Here is a 21,679-nt window from a genome sequence, read left to right on the forward strand (position 1 = left end):
AATAGTGCTGGCTGTTCACTCATATATTATTTATTGATTTTAAGTAACACTTGTTAATTCTTGCTCCTTCCTTGTTGTCTTGGTTCACTTTGATTTGCAGCCTAAAACTGTAGAGTAATTTTCAGTATAATTTCATATTAGCTTTGTGATGGTAACAATTTCTTATCTCACGAACTGAGACATTGACTGGCTGTCATTGTCATGTTTGAGTCCTGTTTAAACAACAAAGTAAGGATTTCTCCATCACCCCACCTATTTTTCCCAAGAGGAGATGAATATTGAAATGTATGTAATGTAAAGATGACACTAGCATGGCCAGCTAATCGCCATAAAAAGGGAAAAAGTGTGTGCATGGATGGGGAGGCGGGTGTGGGGGCATACAGCGTGATACGCCCCAAGGCATTTAGTATGCTGCCATTTGATGTGAGACATTGCCGGCAGCAACACTGCCTTGTTAGGAGCTGCTGCATATATAGTTCAGCTGTAGTTCCAGGTTAGCATTACTATTTATCTTGCATTTCTTGAGCTTTTACTGTAGCATAAATATTTATTTGAATGTGTGCACACATACTCATATGTCTGTCAAGAGCTTGTTAATTAAAATTAAATTGCCTAATCTGAAATAGTTAACTTTACTCCTTTTTGTGAAACTCTGTGCACTGTTTTAGGGAAGTTTTCCCCCTTCCCATCTGTTGTTTAACCATGCAGTTAATGTATACATACACGTTTGAAGGTGTGTTAGTTGATTGGAGACTTGTCCCTCTGCAAATAAAACTTGCAGCTCTTTGTATTTAATGAACTACTTTAGTCAGTTGTGTTTGAGGAGTGTGTTGCGTCCAGTTCCTTTGCTTTGTTGACACCACTGCATTATCCCTTGGGGATACTGTCTCAAAAGTTACTAATGTACAGCCCCTTGAGAAAGGTGAGCTATTGCTCATTCTTCTTCCTCTGGCCAACCCACTGAACACTCAAACTGCTTCCCACACCATGGTCCCTAATGGCATGAACAGACACAACTGAGATCAGCTTGGTGTAAGTGACTTGTAGAGGATAAATGCAACTCCCTTCCTTATATTCTGTTTGAGAATATAAAGACAAAATAACCTACTTACTACAAGTCAGATATATCATATCTCTTAGGGAATTAACCATTTTTTTTTCATTAACTGCTCTTGAAGGGGAAAATGCAGACTGTTCATGAAAAAGTAGGCAACATTCTTCTGTGAGTGCAGTGTTTGCATGTATTTACTTATTGATATGTAGGTGATACTCACTTGTTTCAGGCAGTGAACTGCCCATCTAGACACTTTTTGTTGTATTTCATGGGATCATCGGAGGCCCTGGGGCCCTTACAAGCCTAGCCAAGAGTTTATCCCAAAAAAAAAAGAAACCTCAGTCAGCACCTGTCACCTCTATCAATGAGGGACACAGGTGGAACCCCTGGGACAGATTTGTGGTTTCCCATCCACTCATGAAGGTTGTGGTTGAAGAGGATCAGCGACGTACTCTGTTTGACATGTGTGGAAATTCTATTCCAGAGACTGAGTAGCCTCTGGGAGACAAACCCGTCTCTCCAGCAGGTTTTGTTAAAGTTGCGTATTAGATTTAGGCCTTTCAAGCAGGTAATGCATGAAGAGTTAGACTTACGGGAGCATCTTTTGTAGGACAGGGTCTGCGATTGCCTTGTAGGCGAGACACAGATCACCTCTGAGCAGTCTGTAGGATACAGAGTAGAGTGATAGTAATTTGAGCCTGTCCACATAGGACAGATATTGGAGACCATGGATTCTCTTTGGGAGGTATTTCTGTGGCCTTTCCAGCTGGTGCAGGTGTTTGGAGAGGTACATACCAAACAGGGGGTTGTACTCAATTATTGTCCTAATGAAGGAGGTGTACAGAGAGGTAATAACCACCTTCTTTATGGATGCATTCCCTTTACTTATGAGATGAACCAAGTAAAAAGGCTTTTCTAACCACTGCCACTACATAATGGTCGAATGTGAGATTGCTGTCAGCCTCCGTAACCAGGTCTCTCTCCACAGGTCGTGTGCTTAGGGTGTTGCAGTTGATGTGGTAATCAGTAGAGGCCTTGTTTTGCCGAATGGTATGATGATACATTTTTTTGCATTTAACTTAAGGTCATGACTTTGGCGCCAGCCATTTGTTGCTGTGAGACCCTCTTGTAGTATGTTAAATCATTTGGGGAGTCAGTGACAGCACCCAACTTACAGTCATCTCCAAACTTGGTCAGCCATAGGCCTTTTGTCTTTGCCTGGACCTCTGAGAAGTAGATGTCAAGCAGTAGGGGTCCCAGAGCAGATCCCTGAGGAACACCACTAGTGACAGGTCTCCTGTTGGAGGTGGAGGTGCCTGTTCTCACCTTGTGGGTCCTGTCGGTTAGTCAGTTGGCCATCCACTTGTTGAGACAGGGATTTATGCCAAGTTGTGTTAGCTTTTCAATGATGCCTGAGTGGGGGATTGTGTCAAAGGCTTTGGCCAAGTCAAGGTAAGCTGTATGTACTGACTTTCCCTCATCCAGGGCTTTGGTGACAGACTCCAAAAAGTCAACAAGGTTCAACAGGCAAAATCTGCTCTTGACGAATCCAAAAGTCCATAATACGCTCCATGGCTTTACAGATCAGAGTTGTCAAGCTAATGAGGCGATAGTTTCCAGGGACAGTAGTGGCACAACCTTTGTGCAAGGGGATAACAATGGCAGTTCTCCACTCTGCTGGAATGAAGTCTATACTTCGGCTGTGGTTGAATAGGGTGCTTAATGACTAAGCTAGTTCTTGCTGGAGATGCTGCAGAATACAGCCTGAGATACGGTCAGGTCACATGGAAGCTGTGTTTTTTTGCCTTGGATAGGGCCTTTAACACTTGATCTATGGAGATATGAGGTGTGGGGCAAGTATCTGGGATGTTGAATGGGCCTTTGGGGAGGACAGGCGGGTGAAGTTTGCACTGAACCTATCTGCTAGCAGGTTGTCTAAGTCAACAGGATCAGTGTAAGTGGTACCATTAAGTACTCATTCGGAACAAACCTGGGCTTTGCTATGGAGGGTTCCTGACATAACTGCAGAAGGCTTTGTTGTTTCCTTTTGTTTCACAGGTTAGTTTTGATTCATAATTGGCTTTGGAGGTTTTCACTAATGATCTAATTTGCTTGTTGAGGCTAAGGAGGGAGTTTTTCTAGTTGGGAATCTGTGCTTTTATACCCTTGGACAACGGTTTCTTCCTTTTGTTGTAAAGCCTTTTGATAGAGGATGTCCACCAGATAAGTTTGTGTTTCCTTGAGGAGCAGGTTTTAGTTCTGTTTCGTATGGCTGAGTCCATGCAGTTGTACAGGTGCTTGTATACTGCACTGACATACTGTTCAGCATAGTTGTCTGCATCCTCTGAGTGGGGCGGTGGTGTGAAGCTACTGATACCCTCCCTTAGGAAGTTGTATTCAGCTTTTATTTTATTTATTTTACATTTGTTGACCGGGATACGGCTGGGGGGGGGGGGGGGGTGGTTGGGCGTGATAAAAACTTTTGAATGAAACAGACCCGTGATCTGATCTGATGTCATCAGGGAAGAACTTACTATGGGAGTGGTGTAGCGGTCGCCCATGTTTTTGAGAACCAAGTCCAGAATGTTATCTCCCTTTGTGGGGGATGAGACGAGCTGGTTTGGTGCATAAGAACTGATGAAGTCAAGGACTCTTTGTGTGAGTGCATTAATGCAGGAATAGTTCCCCTAGTCTATGGTAGGGTAGTTGAAGTCACCAAGGATCAGGGTGTTAGGGGATACCTTGGTGAAGTCATGTAGGTCCAGGTAGGAGGGGTGGGTGTCCTGAGTCATGGATGGGGGTCTATAGCTGGCTATAACTTGGATGGGTATCTTGCCAGCTGTCAATTGCACCAGGAGTAGTTCATGCTGGCAAACCAGTCTGTTGGTGTGCCTGTCGTTAATGAAGATAGACTCCACCTCCCTTAGTCTTCCCAGCCTCATTTTGGGGTCAGGATATCTGGAATGAGGTATAGCCTGGTAAGGCAGGGGTGCTGTTATTAGCCTTGAACTAAGTTTCCATGACTGCACAGATGTTGGCATCTTCCAGTGTGAGGAGAGCCTCCAGTGAGTGCATTTTCAGGTTAAGGCACCTAGCGTTAAGCAGCATGACCTTCAATTTGTTTTTGACATATCTATTATGTTAGAAGATTTGTTTATGGGACATTGCATAAAAAAGGCACACTGGGGGATGCAAGAGCCTTGGCCAGAATTCAGAATCCCAGAAGTGAGAGGTGTAGGCCATCTCTGGCAAAGCATCGAGGCCTGTCAGCCATGTCATCCCATGCAGACTGATACTAGATCCCCTTGGAATGACACCAGAAAAAAGCCGATTATTTTTTTTGGTGTTGTGGTATCATTGTCATTAATTTGTTTAGAAAGGGAGCAAGTGTTCCCCCTAATCCTCCTCCATCTTAAGACGTATTCAGAAGTGAAGGATGGCCCCCTGTAGTAATGGTGTCAGTGAGAAATAATACATAAAGTTTTTGTTATAGAGCATGCAGACATGTTAGAGCCTTTTTGTCTCAGTTATGCATATCACTTTGAGTGGTTCATCACCAACTAAACTGAAGTATTGCCTCCACACTTTAGTAAGACTAATGCTGACATAAATGGCTTTTGCGTTGTAAAGGTTAGATAGTCACCTGTTTTCATGGAATATTTAACTGATGTTTTATAAGCATCTCCTAAGGGCAAGGATGTGCAGTGATATCTTTGAGGAATGTCCATGCCCTTGCTGCATGCTGGATAAGTGCTATACCTGTAGAGTGTTCTAAGGAGTAGCCGTACTATGTCTGTAATCCGTATGCTTCCACTATGAGTGTGGTATAAGTTGCTTGCTTCCACTAAATACCCCACTGTAATGTAGATCCTCTGATATCAGATGTGCTACTTGTCCTTCATACTATAAGATTAGGTTGTAGTGCCCAATCTCTACATCAGCTGTTCAGTTGAATTTGTTAACTGGGTCTGTAGACTTGGTTTAAGGACCCTGTTCCGCCATGGCCTGGGACAGAGGCAAATGGTCAATGTAAAAACCATTATAATCAATACATGAAAGGCTGTAATATAAAACTAATTAAATTAATTGCATGAAAGGCTATCTCATACAATACAAATGTTTAAACGGACAAAGTTACAAGGCAGTACAGTAAATGCATGAAAGGTACAATAAATGGATGAAAGCTACATTTTTTTAATAAAAAGACTAAGATGATTTCACATTTAGATGTTTTACCCATTAGATCGTACTTAAAGAAGTAGTAAGCATTTCATAATGAAGGAAAATGTTTTTATAATCTAGGAAGTTAAATAAAAGTAAAATGTGTAAGGCTGGAGAGGTAAAAAGGATATCTACATACATGAAACTAAAATGCCATGTTTTGCTTTTAACTTCCCTTCACTGTAACCTGCAGGAATCTTTGAAGCATGGCTTCTTCCAGGTAGCATGTTTCTGTGTCATCTGCCACTGCCATTACAGCTGCTGGCATACTATTTTTCAGTGTTCTCACCTGACTTCAGTAGAGCATTCCTAAATATCTGTTGTGTCAGTAGCCATAGTAGACTTTGATTATTAAAGTATGCACTCTTTTCTACCAGTGGCAGCTGTATTTTATTATTTTTCTATGTTTTGGAATCTGCTTGTTTTGTTTGTTTTTTTCAGCAGGCATATAACAGAAAGTCTTCATTATAGCTGCTTTGATTTCGTTATAATTACGAAGTTTAGTTCATAAAAATGTTAAGACTTAACAACTGAAAATAATATCACCGTATTAAGAGTTATTTTATTAGGATGACACCATGTCAGTTTATTTCACATTTTATCTTTATAGCTGATTGTAGAAATCTCCAATGCTTCACCTGTCTCTCTCGGTTATTGTGCAAATAGTGGATTTATATCACAGCTAATTACAGAACTCACTGGTGATGACATTCTCATCAGGTAAGTTTAGAACTTTTTTCACTCTTGTCCTTGTGAGTTGTTGGGAAAATCTGCAAAAGTACGCAAACGTTTAAACTTATGTTTTGCAAAATTATTTAGCATTTGTGTGTTTTTGCTTCTTCCATCTACTCCGAAATGTTATTGATAAATTTTAACAGATTTTGTTATTAAAAATATAATAAAATACAAAGAAACATTTCAAAATATTAATTACATTCATTATATTTAAGAAATGTGTTTAGTGTAGCTGTTGCAGACAAAGTTGTCATAATTGATATCCTCAAACAAAAGTTTTAAAACCCCACGTCTAGCAACTTAAGTAACAACATAAGCGAATATACAGAGCTAAATTTAAACCATTACAAAAGTATATATTTTCTCCCATGAATCTTGGTAGACAGTGAAATGAAATGTCTTCTAAATTTCACAGACAGTTTGTGGGCTTTTTTTTAAGAAAAAGCTTATGTGAAGTAAAACTCCCTATGTTAGTCCTCCCCTGTTTTACTTTCCATCTATGCTTCACCTCTTTTCTGTTGATATTTTTTGCACACATACCCTTACCTTTCAAGCAGCTTGCTTATTAGGTAAAACTATTGTAGATGTCTTTCCATATCACAGTTGAAGTATTCTTTATCACAGGGATTCCCTGACAAGGGTAACGCAACATCCAGCCAGTATACTAAAGCCTTATGATTTAATAGATGTATGTCACACATATGCTGCCAGCTCAAGGCAGAGAGCGTAAAGGTGACATACAGATGTACATACCTCAAAACGTCTTTGCTGCCAGTCTGGACTCTTATCATCGGTATGAACACTCCTTCTTCTTCTTCACCTAGCCAGGAGCAATCGCCACAAGGTAACTCATGGGTGGACCTACTTGCACAAGACCAGGAGTCTCTGATCCATTCTCACTTGTCCACTCTTTAATTAACATTGTGGGCGATAGGGCTTTGATCCCTTTTTGGTGCCTTTTTTCTGAGGACGTGCCTAAGATTCTGCAGTAGACCAGGAAACCTGCTACCCTGAAATCCTGTGTGTCTAAATGGAAGAGATTTTCTATTTGGTGCCTTACTCATAACCGGGATCCACTTTCTGTGGAGAATCCCTGTGGTTCTCTCTTACATGTGTGAATTGCTCCATGCTGGGTTAGCATATTTTTCTGTTAAAGCTCACCTGTCAGCTATTTCTGCTTGTCTGCCATTAACTCCTCCTGTGGCCTCTAGACCAAGCAATTTCTTAAAGGCATCTTTCATATCAAACCTCCCAGGAAGCGTATTCCACCTTCCTGGGGCCTTCATTTTGTACTTGAAAATTTGACTCTGGCTCCTTTTGAGCCTGGAGCTTCAGCTTCCTTACAACATTGTACATGTAATACTGTCCTTCCTTTGGCCCTTACTTCAGCTAAGAGAGTATCTGAACTCTAGGCTGTTATGGCTATTTCTGCTTTTTTGTTTTTTCATAGAGACAGGGTGTCTTTTCGTACTAATCCTCCTTTTATGGTCGGGGAAGTTAACAAATTGTCCCTTAATCAGTCTTTTAATTTGCTCTCCTTTTTTCCTTCGCTGCAGTCTGCTAGTAAGAAGGTTTTTCATACCATGGATTTGCATAGACAGCTCATATTATTTAGATAAGACTAAGGCCATTCGCAAGTCTGAACAACTTATTGCCTTTCATCCCAGATCTTTAGGTTTGGCTGTTTCTAAGCAGACCTATCCTCAGTGATCTCTAAGGCCATTTCTTGCTTTTTGTTACTCCTTTCATAGAAAACACCTTTCTGCCTCTGTTAAGGCTCATTCTACCAGGGCTGTGGCTTTTTCTGGCGCCTTTTTCAAATGATTCGATACCAATTCCATCTGTGGGGCTGCTACTTGGACCTCTGTGCATATTTTCACTAAGCGTTACAAGTTGGATGTTGCATCCAGAGCAAGAGCTGGCTTTGCCAGAGCTATCCTGCATGTTTTTTGAGAGCTGTTTTGGGCCTTCCACCTCTCAAGTTTCCTCTTGAGCTGTTCTTCTTTCCCTTAGGTTCTGAATACTGCAACAGTGATATGGAAGGACATAGTACAGTTGTGTAAAATCTTACCATAACAGTAGATGTCCTTCTTTTCACTGTTGCTGAATTCACTCTTTCCCCCCTCCCCCCTCTGCTCTGTTTTTTTTTCTTTCTTCTTCTGGATGCACATGTTCTTCCTATTTCCTTGGATTGTTGTTCCTCCTGGGGTTTTCATTTCTGAGGTATGTATGTCTGTACACCACCTTTATGCCCTATGCTTTGAGTGGGGAGCATAAATGTGATGTACAATGTCTATAAAATCATAAGGCTTTGGTGTATTGGCCGGACATTGGGTTACCCTTGGCAGGGAGTCCCTTTGGTAAAGAATACTACAGCAGTGAAGAGAAGGGCATCTACTGTTATGGTAAGATTTTACACAATTTTACTTTCCTGCCTTTTTTTTTTAATCACTTTTTGTGCTAGTACACAGTCTGTTTTCCAGTTCCTAACTAGCTACTACTCAACACCTGCATAAGGTTTTAGTCAAATAACCGACAACTATAATCATAAGATCACTCTCTCCTCTATGCTGCCTCCATTTTGACAAACATCCAGACTACCCTAAAAAACAAATTGGAATCCTGTTACAATAAGATCACCAAATTTGCTATAAATGCACCCCACAATACTTATCACTGCATAGTTCTCCAAACCCTTAACTGGCTCCAACTACTACACCTCTTACACCTCCAACAACTGTATATGGCACACTATTTCAACCCCATACTTGCCCATCACTTAACTCTCTTCCCAAATCTTTGTTACCCACAAGGACCCTCCGATCTGAAGACAAACAACTAAAAACTCTACATAAGCCAAAAAAAAAAGCCGGACAATGTCTATATTCCTACACAGTAGCAAAACTCTGGGATGACTTACCATCAGATATTAGGACAGCATCTAACCACAAACATTTCAGACTCGCACTAAAAAAAACACTTCCTAGAAACAAACATCTGCACCTGCTTCAATTAAACCCAGGAACTATGTTTCCACTCCACCTCCTATCCACCCCTCCTTCCATTCCATAAATACTTTTTTTTTCTTTCCTTCCTCCTCTATACTCCCCTCCTCCCCTCTTTAAACTATCCCTTCTTTTTGTCTGACTACCTTCAAATCCCACTCATTAGTCATTCCTTTTAATCTTTGCATTCTTCTATCTGTAGTCTACAAAGATTTACCTACCGACTACGTAAACTACACTGCAAACATCCACCTCAGCTAGACTACCTCTGTTTAGAACAATACCTCTAGCCTTCCAACATTTCAGATTAGATATACTAACCAACTTGCCTCCTAAAAGCTGCCAATAATTTCAGACTTTCAAACCTAACTGCTTTTATACCATTTAAGTTATCTTCTAACACTGCAAACTATTCACCTGTATGTAAATGAAATGACCATGTTACCTACACCTGTCAAAGGAGGTTTTTACTTTATAATTCTCAAATGAAAATGTTAAAGAAATGTTTTACTTTTTGTTTTTAAATCGCAGATATTTACTTTGCACTTCTCTATTGTAAATTAAAATGACCATTGTACCAATGCTCTCTCAAATGTTTTATATATTGTTAACTGTACTTGTTTGTGGAGCTTTTCTCTGCAGGCCTCCGCTGAAAATGGGTTCCTGACCCATTCGGACTTTCCCGGTCAACAAATGCCAAATAAATAATAAATAAATAAATATATGCCCACCAGCATTGCTTTATTTTGCAAACCATCGTCATAGTTTTTTGGATCTTAGGAAATAAGGCAGCAGAGTCTTGTGATCATTTACTCCTTCCATGTACACATCCTTTGACCAGTGTCAGCTTTTTCTCGAGGAGGGCTAGACAAGGTCTGCTGGTCCCCCAACTTTCTCTTGTGCATCAGAGTCTCGTGTTGCCAGGTACCAAAACATCCAGTGTATACAGTCCAGAAAAGCTGCAGGTGTTCAAAGTTTTTGTAGCTTAACTGGAATATATCCTTTGATATCCTTTGTCGGCTTGCCCTTAAACTGTTGAATGCAATGCATCCATTATGAAAACTACTAATGTTAAGTTGTCAATCTCGCCTTCATTCTTGCTTGATGGGTTCGGAGCCGATCCCTCGGCTCCGACTCGGCACTTGCTAAGCTCGAGAGTCACTTTTACCAGCTCGAGGCAGCCCCATATCCCATGATGCAAGGCGGTAAGTACCCAGATCTCGTTTGCCGCTTCGCTTATGAGGTCCTCCTTTTACCAGCTCCTGGTAAGTGATTCACTACTTTGATATTTAAGCCCCTTTTTGCTAAAAACCCTTTAATTTTTAGTTTTAAGTTAATTATATAGATTTTCTGACAGAAATTCCCTGTCTCTTCTAATTTTTTTTAGTCAAACTTTACCCATCCCATCCCCCCCCTGTTAGGGTGTGTGTGTGTGTTTTTCTAGTAATACCTTTTTGGTATTTTATTTAATTTAATTCTTTGACTGGTGTGTGTGTGTGTTGTGTAGCACCATGTCAAAGGAGAGGGTCTCAGGCTTTAAGAAGTGTGACTCGTGCTGTCAGAAGATGTCTCTGACAGACGGTCACACTTCTTGCCTGTATTGCCTGGGGCCTCTTCACCTGCAGGACTCCTGTGCTATTTGTCATTCCTTCAGCCAGAGAGTCCTGCAGGAAAGACGAAACAAGCTGATACTTAGGGGCCTTCTTAAGCCGGAGGGCTCTCCGGCTAAGTCGGCTCCATCTAAATCAGCCAAATCTTCCAAGGCCCAGGCTTCTGTGTCTAAGCCTGCGGCCTCGGCTCCGACTCGTTCTGAGTCGAGATCGCCCGGCTGGAGCCGATTCTGGCTTAACTAAGCCTTCTGCACCGATGGCTATCGGTGCCGATTCTGCATCGACCACTCGTGTCGGCTCCGATCGGTTCCGACCACCATGTGGCACAGGCATCGGTGTCGGCTCCGATCGGCTCCGACACCGTTACTTTGTGGCTGTATCGGCTCTGGCTGGAGCCGATGCGAGCTTCCTGTCAGCTCCGATAAGTCTTCGGCTCCGACAGGATCTATAGTATCGGTTCCGATGGCTCATTCCAGGAAGAGGTCGAGGTCTCCTTCCTTGGAGCCGATACTTTCGGCTCGGCTTCACCTCTCCTTTCGAACGGAGCCATCGGAGCCGATCTTCAAGGTCATCCAGACTTTCAGACCATGACCTAGAGAGTGGTCAGCAGATTACTTAAGTCACAGGTACTGGCCCAAATGTTACATAGTCCGTCTCAACAGGCGACTGTTGGTCCACACCCGTTACAGTTCCTCCTTCAACTCTACCCCAGAGCTTGGAGTTGGAGTCTTCGAATGGTTACTGCTACGGCTGGAGGACAGATACCCCTTCTGTTCCTTCAGCCTCTACTCTTATCTCCTCTTGAGACCTTCCTTAGAGGGATTCGTGGTCGGGCTTCCATGGTCTCCTCCGAGGGGTGAGTGGCATCGGACCCTTGTCCGAACCCGCTCTTCCCTTGGAGCCTCGGCCTTGGTGAGCTCGGCTCCGACATCTGCCTCGGAGACTTCCCTTCGGTGGTCCCTGGAGTTCCTAGTTCTTGAACGGGTTCTCTCGGACCTGCCTGGGAGGGAGCATTCGAGGTGATGAAGAGTGTGCTGGCCACTGGTATCAGTCAGCAGTCTGTTCCGTAGCTCCTCCCTCTATAGTGCCTGTTGACATCTCTGCCACTTCTCTTGCTACAGGACCCAGAGATCCTCCGCCTCAGGTTTCCCCATTGGGAATTTCCCCTCTTCCGAGGATTCTCCTGATGTTTCGGGAGATCCTCCTAGGAAGAGGACTTGTAAGAGGAAACATGTAGACTCCCCGAGTCTGTCACTTGGATACTGACTTTGATGAGTCAGAGGGATCCCTAGATCCCCTCTGAGGATGTCTCTTTCTCAGACATCCTAGAACTCCTTAAACAGAGGGAAACTGGCCCACCAACAATCCCTCTGAGGATGAGTCAGTATACCTAGAGGCGTTTGGATCTCGGCCCTCCACCTCCTGGGTGTCTCCGCCTTCGACCCCTTATGCAGGTTATTGCCCGAAGGCGTGGGCAGCTCCTGACTCTGTAGAGCCAGTCCCTAGGAGGCCTTCAAAATTTATCACTGCCCGGGTGACAAGCAATTCCTCACTAAGGGTGTCCCGCTGATGCCATGGTGGTGGCTGCGGCCACCAAGAAGGAACTTGCAGATCCTTCCGTGCCCATCCATCCTCCTAATAAGGACTCTAGGACCATGGATAGGTGCAGTGGCGGATGTTTTCCTCAGCGACCTTTGCTATGCGTTCGCTGAATTACCTATGTCACTTCACCAGACTCCAGAGGGATATCCTTAAGGAGCTGGGTGAAGTAGTACAGGATCCTACAGCTGCAGGAGCTCAAGAAAAGATTGCTTCGCAGCTAGGAACCCTTAATTCCATTGCAAACTCCTCCATGCGGCTAATATCTTATGCTGCTGATGGAGCGAGTAGAGCCGCAGGTACAGGTGTGGCTCTTAGACGCCAAGCCTGGATGCAGCTATGTGATTTTGCAGATCCCTTCAAGGCGTCCTTCACAAATTCTCCCTTTGATGGGTCAGCTTTGTTTGGCCCTCAGGTGAAGGAAACTTTGACCAGGTGCGAACAGGACGGCAAGACTCTTTCTGCTGTAGGAGTCGGATTTTCCACCCCTTCTAGACCTTATCCCAAAGGACAGAAAGGTGGAAAAATGTGGTTCCGTAAATCCCAAGGAGTCACGCCGGATTCACGTGGTCAGTTTACCCCTAGAGGCAGAGGGGGTAACAACAACAGGCGCCGCTCTAGAGGCAGAGGGGGTCCAAAAAACCAGGGAAACAGAGAGCCTCTCTCTGACAAGCCCTTTCAGCATCCCTGAGATGTTGCCCGGCTGTCCCTCCTTGGAGGCAGTCGGGGGAAGATTATCACTGTACCCAGAAGCCTGGCATTCCCTCACTCAAGACAGATGGGTACAGTCGATCATATCCAAGGGTTACATAATTCCTTTCGAGGAAAGTCCTTTCCCCTCAAATTCTCTTCCAGATGTACCACCCGGTCTAAGGGAAATTGCAGAGTTAGAAGTCTCAAAACTACTGCAAAAAAGAGCCATTCAGCCAGTTACAACAGACCATTCAGAGCCGGAATCTACTCAAGGTTCTTTTTGGTCCCCAAAAAGACGGGAGACTGGAGACCAATATTGGATCTCAGCAGACTCAACAAGTCTGTCAGGAAGACAAGATTCCGAATGGTCACTCTTCAGTCAATTCTGCCCTTCTTACAGAAGGACAACTGGATGTGCTCAATAGATCTTCAGGATGCGTACTATCACATCAAAATTCACAGACGCTCCAGGAGATTTCTCCGCTTTCGGCTGGGGTCCAGTCATTTCCATTTCAGAGCCCTGCCCTTTGGTCTCACTACAGCCCCCAGAGTGTTCACCAAATGCATGGCAGTGGTCACGGCTCACCTGAGACGTCAAGGATTCCAGGTGTTTCCGTATCTCGACGACTGGCTCCTGTCAGCCACCACCAGGCATCAGCTTATACAAGCCAGGGATTACACAATAAATCTTTGATCTCATTTGGGCATCTCGATCAACTTCGAAAAGTCATCCTTATCGCCCTGCCAGTCTATTACCTTCATAGGCAAACTTAAACACTGTTCGGATGTCAGCTACCCTTACAGATCAAAGAGTTTCAGACATTCAGAGTCATGTCAGGATCATTCTGGCCAACAAGAAAGTACAGGCCAGAATGGTTCTAAAGGTATTAGGTCTCATGGCTGCGGCCATTACTCTTCTTCCTGGCTCGATTCTACATGCGCCTTCTTCAGTGGATGCTGTTCACACAATGGTCATACCAACAACTTCCAATGCGTCACCAGATTCTGGTGACACAGACTTGCAAAGAGCATCTTGCTTGGTGGATCACATCTCCTCAGGTTCACCAAGGCAGGTACTTTGTACCCCCATCTCCGATAGCCACTGTCACCACGGATGCCTCCTTGATCGGGTGGGGGGGTCATTATCAGGGCAGGATGGTTCATGGGACGTGGCAGCCGTTCGAGTACCATCTGCACATAAATGTCCTGGAGATGAGAGCAGTGCTTTTAACGTTGCAAGCCCTCAACTACTTTCTTCCCGTAGGGACAATTGCAGTCCACACAGACAACATGTCTGTAGTTTGGTATATCAACAAACAGGGCGGAACCAAGTCCTACCCCTTGTGTCGAGAAGCGCTCAGACTATGGCAGTGGGCGATCTCCTCTCATCGGTTTCTGGTAGCAACGCATATCCCTGGGAAAACCAACATTGTAGCGGACAGATTGAGCAGAGCTATTCTCATGCCTCACGAGTGGTCTCTCAAGCAATCTATAGCGGAAGAGATTTTTCTGGAATGGGGTCGTCCATGTTGCGATCTTTTTGCTACTCCCCAAAACAGCAAATGTCCAGACTTCTTCTGCCTCTTCCCTCTATCAGGCCATCCCCCCAGAGACGCTCTGACCCAGGATTGGCCCCAGGGACTTCTTTATGCCTTCCCTCCATTTCCTCTGATCCCTCATGTTATCCAGAAAGCTACCCCTTTGAGAGCCAAATTGATTCTCATTGCCCCTTACTGGCCTCGACAAGTTTGGTTCCCGTTCCTCCATCATCACCTTTTGGTGCAGCCGTGGCATCTGGACCCAGTGCCAGATCTTCTGATTCACCAATCGGGTCAGCTGCACCGGTCAATACCTTCTCTCAACCTCACAGCATGGTTGCTCCACTTCCTTCCTTAGCCAGGCTTCCTTTGATCTCTAACCCAGTTAGAGACATCATAGTAACCGCTAAAATCCTCTACCAGGAGGATTTATACAAGCAAATGGAAACGTTTCTCTTATTGGGCTAAGGCCAAGAATATTGATCCTTTACTGCCCCTGTTCAGGCAGTCCTGGACTTCTTAGCAGAGATTTTTCATGCAGGCTCCTCTTCTTCCACAGTCAGAGTTCAATTGGCTGCTATTTCCAATTTTCATGTCGGGATAGCAGATCATAATATTATGTCCCATAGGCTCTGCAGGGCCTTCTTGAAAGGAATTTTCCTACTAAAGCCTCCAATCAGGAATCCTCCTCCTCAGTGGGATCTAAATTTAGTGCTGACATCCTTGATTCTTCCCCTTCGAGCCAGCTGTTTCTTGTTCCCTGAAATATCTTTCTTGGAAAACTTTATTCCTAGTGGCTATTACATCGGCCAGGAGGGTGTCTGAACTTCATGCTCTTCGGTTCGACCCCCTATTTGGTTTTCACAAAGACAGAGTATCTTTGAGAACTAACCCAACCTTTTTGCCTAAGGTCGCTTCAAAGAACAATTTGAATCAATCCATTGATCTCCTGTATTTTTCCCTAACTATTCAGATAGAGCTGAACAAAAGCTACATTATCTTGATGTCCACCGTCAACTTAGATATTATTTGGACAGAACAAAAAATTTAGAAAATCTGATCAACTCTTTGTTTCCTATGCGGATAATAAAAAGGCCTTCCTGTTTCTAAAGTGACCTTGTCCAGATGGCTTTCTTGGTCATCTCTGAAATTTATCTGCTCAGGGGAAAACAGCTGTGCTCAAAACCTAAAGCACATTCAACTAGGAGCTTAGCTACTTCTACAGCTTTTCAAGCTAGACTTCCTTTAGACACTATTTGTGCAGCGGCCACTTGGGCCACTCCTCACACTTTTGTTTCCCATTACAAATTGGACTTGGCCTCCAGGGACAGAGCCAGTTTTGGCTCTACAGTCCTCAAGAGTTTGTTCCATTGAGCCACCCAGGATAGAGGTGCTAGGACGCGGTCCCATCAAGCAAGAATGAAGGCGAGATTGACAACTTAACATTAAGAAGTTATGTACCTACCATAACGCGTTCCATGTTAGTTGTCTTCTCTGCCTTCTTTCTTGCGACCCTCCCTCCTTCCCCCTGGCCTGGACAGACCTTGTTATAAGAAACTGTTATGCTGAAGACCATTCAGACCTGGTCCTTCTTCCATCTGTAAGTTTTCTTTCTTCCTTTTGGAAGTATTTTATGCTTGGTGCTATTGCCCTTTGTCATCAAACGAGATCTGGGTACTTACCGCCTTGCATCATGGGATATGGGGCTGCCTCGAGCTGGTAAAAGTGACTCTCGAGCTTAGCAAGTGCCGAGTCGGAGCCGAGGGATCGGCTCCGAACCCATCAAGCAAGAAAGAAGGCGAGAGAAGACAACTAACATGGAACGTTATGGTAGGTACATAACTTCTTATTAACAGAATATGTTTATTAATTTCTTTCCTTCCTACTTTACGTCAATCAGTGTATCTCTCAAAAAAAACTTGGTAAAGGTAACTGCTAGGACATTGCAACTACTTAATTCTTGTTGCACATGGCATATTGCCCTACATTTGCCATGAAGCCAGAAACTTGAACAAGTCACTGCAGACTTAAAACTCTTAAATAATGTATCATCACTGCAACAGAAAGGGCCCTTTCAAAAATTGTACCATCATCTTGAAATCCTTTAATGCATGATATCCAGAATTAATAGTGCTGTACCAGCTATTGTATCAGTCTAAGGTAACATCTCACTGATGCCTATAAATATTCCTTTAAGTTCATCTCTCTTTAATGCTTCATATGGACTCTATCCCAAAATGAGTATACTGTAGACGGGATGCATTTATGATCTTTAAAATGTTGCTACACACTGAAGATGTTGTACGTATTTTTATAATACTAACAGTGGCACCTCTAATTAAAATGTACATGTTTTGTGCCCTGTCATTGTTGAAAACGTTTGTAGTTCACTGCTGTTTAATTTTGATGTACAAACTAACTTGCTTTAGTTTTAATATTCAGACATCCTCGCATATATTTGCACTTTACTTGGCAGATCATTCTGAAATGTTTGCAGATTTGAAGTAATGACACCAAGTAGGTCTGTAAATATTGTGTCTTTCAATGGGGTCATAGTTGAAAAGCATTTTGTACCAGTCCCCAGTCCCGTTAAGAAAAAAATATTGTTAATATTCCTTTATGACCATTCCCAACCGTCATAATTCCGCTAAACTGTATGCCAGAGAAGTGCTTTATTGCCATCTCTTACTTTCCTTGTGCTTTTCTGAGAGCAGTGGACAATGTCAGTAACATGAGCACTGTGATCTGCTTTCTCTTCACATCTGTTGATTTACTACTGCACTTATTTCTCTTTTTCTGTTTTCTGTCCTGCCATGCTGCCTCTAATGTAGGTACTGTCTAACTATGCCAGCTAACATTAATCTCCACTCAGTCTCCTTGACCTAACTTTCGTATGACTCTGACCTGCGTGCATGGACTGTGAACAGTGGACCAAATTAATTTTGTTTTTTTGTATGAAGTAATTTATAGGCCTTGACCATCATCCCTAAAATGGTGCCCTACTAGTCACAGGTGACTACCAGGGCACCATTTTAGGTATGATGGTGGCCTTGTAGCAAAAGGTGATTGGTGTAACCATGGAAGACTCCATTATCACTATTGCTGGACATGTTGTCCTTTGAAATGTAATTGTTGGAGACCCATAGAACCACTTTTTTACATGTCCAACTGTTTGGTATACAGACTTATATAGATATGCACATACACAAAGTGCACAGACATACACACAGCAGCTCTCACTGAGTCATTCATTAGTTTCACCTGTGCTTTTTATCCTCAGAGAAAAGTAGCCTTGTAGGAATTTCATGACTTCACTTGAAGTATGAATTCACAAAACTGTATTCTTTTGAGTATACTGCTTGCAGTTATACTATCCAGAATAAATAAAGGAAATAAAGAGCTGCACAATTAAGATACGTTTTTTGATGACTGCATAAAAAGTAAATACTAACAGTCTTGTATAACCAGCCTCCACCACAAACACACAGAAAAATGTAATAACCTTATTGTTTCCCAGTGATCGGGGACTGAAAGCTTTGACAGCAACTGAATATTGTTAATTGTGCTCACCACTGGGAATGAAAACAGGGCTGCATGCTGCATAAAGTGAATTAAAACTAGGAGTAGCGTTGATGATGACATGGTAATTGGGTGGTGACAGCTGATATAGGTATCAGGACAATTTTCTTTTGGTCAGAATTTTAGACTCTGGGATTGTCCCTTTAAGTTATACAATAAATGATGTGTGTGTGTGTTTTTTTTTTTTTTTTTTACATATTTTTAATTTTCAAAAGTAATATAAATTGGGCACTGAAACACGGCTGTTAAATAATATCTAATCGGCACAGAAACTGCACTTGAATATGCAATTGCAATGGTGAGTGCTTTCAGGTTAAAACTAGATGCTTCTTCAGATCATATAATATCATTAAAATCAATCTCATATAAATACAAGGCAAAAAAATCCATTCAAAATTAACAACCAATAAAAATATAAAGCAGTCATAGTTGCCAAGTGAGGAATGCAGTACCAACCAATCACATGCCCTAAATGATAATTACAATGCATCTGTGTGACTGCCATCAAAATTAAAGCAATCTGCTCCTGCTCCACATTCTACCTATAGTACTGCATATTATATCATTCAGCTCAAGATCACAAAAACCTGTATTTTAACACAAAGTATATTATATTAAAACATAAGCAAAAAGTATCATCTCTCCCTAAAATTCTCTGATTATAGCTCGATGAATAATCTTAACAACATTAAACGAAATACTTATAAAAACTCACATAAAAATGTATACCTAAAACAAGTGCCCTGTCAGACTTCTTTCATTAAGGACATCTTAATAAATGTAAAATAAACTAAATAAATAAGAAACTAAGAAACATTCATGGCAACCACAGGTCTAAGCAATATCCATGATTTCAGTACCAACTTAAGGAGAACATGCTCATTTAGTCCAGACCCTCTGTGCGCTCCGAGGGTAATTATCCATCGTAACTCAGAATTCTCAGTGGTATTACTAAAGTTGCCTAAATATCCATTCTGAGACAAATGATCAATAATTAAAAACTTAAAATCATGCAAAATACCCCTCTTGCTGACATGTCTTTGGTTGCCATGAATGTATTTTATGTGAGTTTTTTTATAATTATTTTAATGTTGTTGAGATCATTCACCGAGCTATATAGTTAGAGAATTTTAGTGAGAGATGATACTTTTTGCTTATGTTTTAATATAGATATTATATTTTGTTTCTGTTAAAACATAGGTTTTTGAGATCTTGAACTGAGTGATGTGATATGCAGTACTATAGGTAGAATGTGGAGCAGATCTCTCTAAACATCTTGTTTCTCTGCAAGTTCAGTATCTCCACCAATAATAGAACCAAGAATGTAAAACCTCCAACAAATAAATGAAACATGATGGTTCATAGGTTCATAGGTTGGTACTAGGCTATCAGCCCTAGGGCCTATACAAGCCTAGCCATAACAATTCCCTGGCTATTTCTTCCCACATTATTTACTTTCCTGGACCCCTGTCTAGCAGGGCGACTGACGTGATCCCTGGGGTGAATTTCCTTTCTCCCATCCAATCGTCAAGGTTCCTCTTGAAGAGGTCCAAAGTGGCACTCTGCTTGACATGTATGGGCAATCTATTCCAGAGTCTGGGAGTCTCTGGGTCAGGAACCTATCCCTCCAGCATGTTTTGTTTATTGTGATGACAAGGTTTAGATCCCTGGGCGTGTAGCTCTGAGGGATTGGGATTTCTTTAAGTGTAGCATGTCCAACAGCTCTGGGTTTGACATGGCCTTGTATGTTAAGCAGAGATCGCCTCTGAGTAGACAATATGCGACAGAGTATAGCTGGAGTTTTTTAAGGCGGTCAGCGTAGGGCATCTGCTTTAGGCCTGTGATTCTTTTAGTGAGGTATTTCTGAGGCCTTTCCAGTTGTTGCAGATGTCTTGAGAGGTACATACCAAATGGGGCGTTGTATTCTATAATGGATCTAATGAGGGATGAGTACAGTGGGACAATGACCTCCTTTTTTCTGGATGAAAAGCCCTTCGTGATGAGGTGTGCCACATAGAAGGATTTCCTGACTGTTGTGGCGATGTGGTTATCGAAGGTGAGACCACTGTCCACCTGTGTCCCTAAGTCTCTTATCACACTTTCTGTGTTTAGTGTACTAACACCTATATGGTAATTCATGGATACATGTTTTTTCCCAAAGGGGATAACAATACATTTCTTGGCATTGAGCTTGAGCCCATGGCTCTGGCACCAAGCATCTGTTTCTGTAAGGCCCTTTTGTAGAGTATCCACATCATTTGGGGATTCAATAATGGCTCCCAGTTTGCAGTCATCTGCAAACTTTGTTAGCCAGAGTCCCTTAGTGTTGACCTGTACTTCAGAGAAGTAGATGCCAAACAAGAGCGGCCCCAGGACTGAACTCTGAGGTACTCCACTTGTCACTTGTCTGGAGCTGGATTTGGAGTCGGCTACTTTTACAGTGTGGGTTCTATCAGTAAGCCATTTAGCAACCCATTGGGTGACATAGAGATTAATGCCCAACTTAGTAAGTTTATCTATGATTCCAGAGTGGGGGATGGTGTCAAAGGCCTTGGCAAGGTCTAGATAGGCTGTGTGGACCACCTTACCCTTGTCCATGGCTCTGGAGACTGATTCAAAGAAGTCAGTCAGGTTTAGGAGACAAGATTGGCCCTTCACAAACCCAAACTGGGTGGGGTCCAGTGTTTGAAGGTTGCCAATGTCTTTGTTTATAAGTTCCATGATAATACGCTCCATGGCCTTGCAGATAAGGCTTGTCAGACTGATGGGACGGTAGTTTCCAGGATCCAAGGTGGATCCCCCCTTGTGGATTGGGATAACTGTAGCTCTGCGCCACTCAGTGGGCACGAAACCTGAGGTGAGGCTATGATTAAACATGACACTTGGGTGAGGTGCCAGTTCATATTATAGTTCATGTAGTACACAGCCCGGGATGTCATCTGGTCCCATGGATGCTGTATTCTTGGCTTTAGAGAGTGCGTTTTGTACCTGTGTGGCCGTTATTACTGGAATTTGGCAATCTTCCGGTATTGAGATGGGCCATTTAGGGGGTGAGAGGAGGGTGAAGTTGGCACTGAATCGATCTGCCAGGATATTGGCAATATCCTTCGGATCAGTATATTTAATGCCATTCTGTTTTAGCTCAGAGCAGATCTGAGCATTGCCATTTAGATTCTTGACATAGTTATAGAATGCTTTGTGGTTGTCTTTGGAATCTTTGGCAATTTTATTTTCGTAACTAGCTTTGGAGAATTTTATGAGGCATCTCAGTTTCTTACTGAGGCTAGTAAGGGAGTTTTTTGCATCCTGGGATTTTCCTCTTTTCTGCAAAAGTTTCTTCCTTTTGTTGTAAAGTTTGTTTATGGTAGGGGACCACCAGATTGGCTTCCTTTTTTTGGATGAGAGCATTTTGGTTCTATTTGGGATGGCACGATTCATTCATGAGTGGATGTGCTCATACAGTGCCTTAGTGTAGGATTCAGCAGTTGAACTGTCAGTTCCCGTCTGCATGGCTGTCATGAAGTTTGTCACTTCTGACTTGAGTAGCATGAAGTTGGCTTTGGAGAAGTTTTTTATGGTGGTTTCTTTACTGGGGGGGGGGTGGGATGTGGATGTTAAGGGTGATTAGCTTATGGTCAGACCTCA

At 42.8% G+C, this 21,679-nt stretch overlaps 1 protein-coding gene across 2 annotated transcripts in view; it reads left to right on the forward strand.

The window, feature by feature from the left end:
• Positions 1-21,679, forward strand: part of PSMD5 (proteasome 26S subunit, non-ATPase 5) — a 294,323-nt gene that overhangs the window by 116,535 nt on the left and 156,109 nt on the right. For both annotated transcript variants that reach the window (XM_044057836.1, XM_044057838.1), the window contains one exon: positions 5,886-5,995. In XM_044057836.1, the coding sequence (XP_043913771.1) occupies positions 5,886-5,995 (110 nt within the window). The remainder of the gene's footprint in view (positions 1-5,885; positions 5,996-21,679) is intronic.

The sequence above is a fragment of the Protopterus annectens genome, chromosome 16.part0, assembly GCF_019279795.1.
Source record: "Protopterus annectens isolate FY-2018-M chromosome 16.part0, PAN1.0, whole genome shotgun sequence".
Classification (NCBI taxonomy): Eukaryota; Metazoa; Chordata; order Ceratodontiformes; family Protopteridae; genus Protopterus; species Protopterus annectens.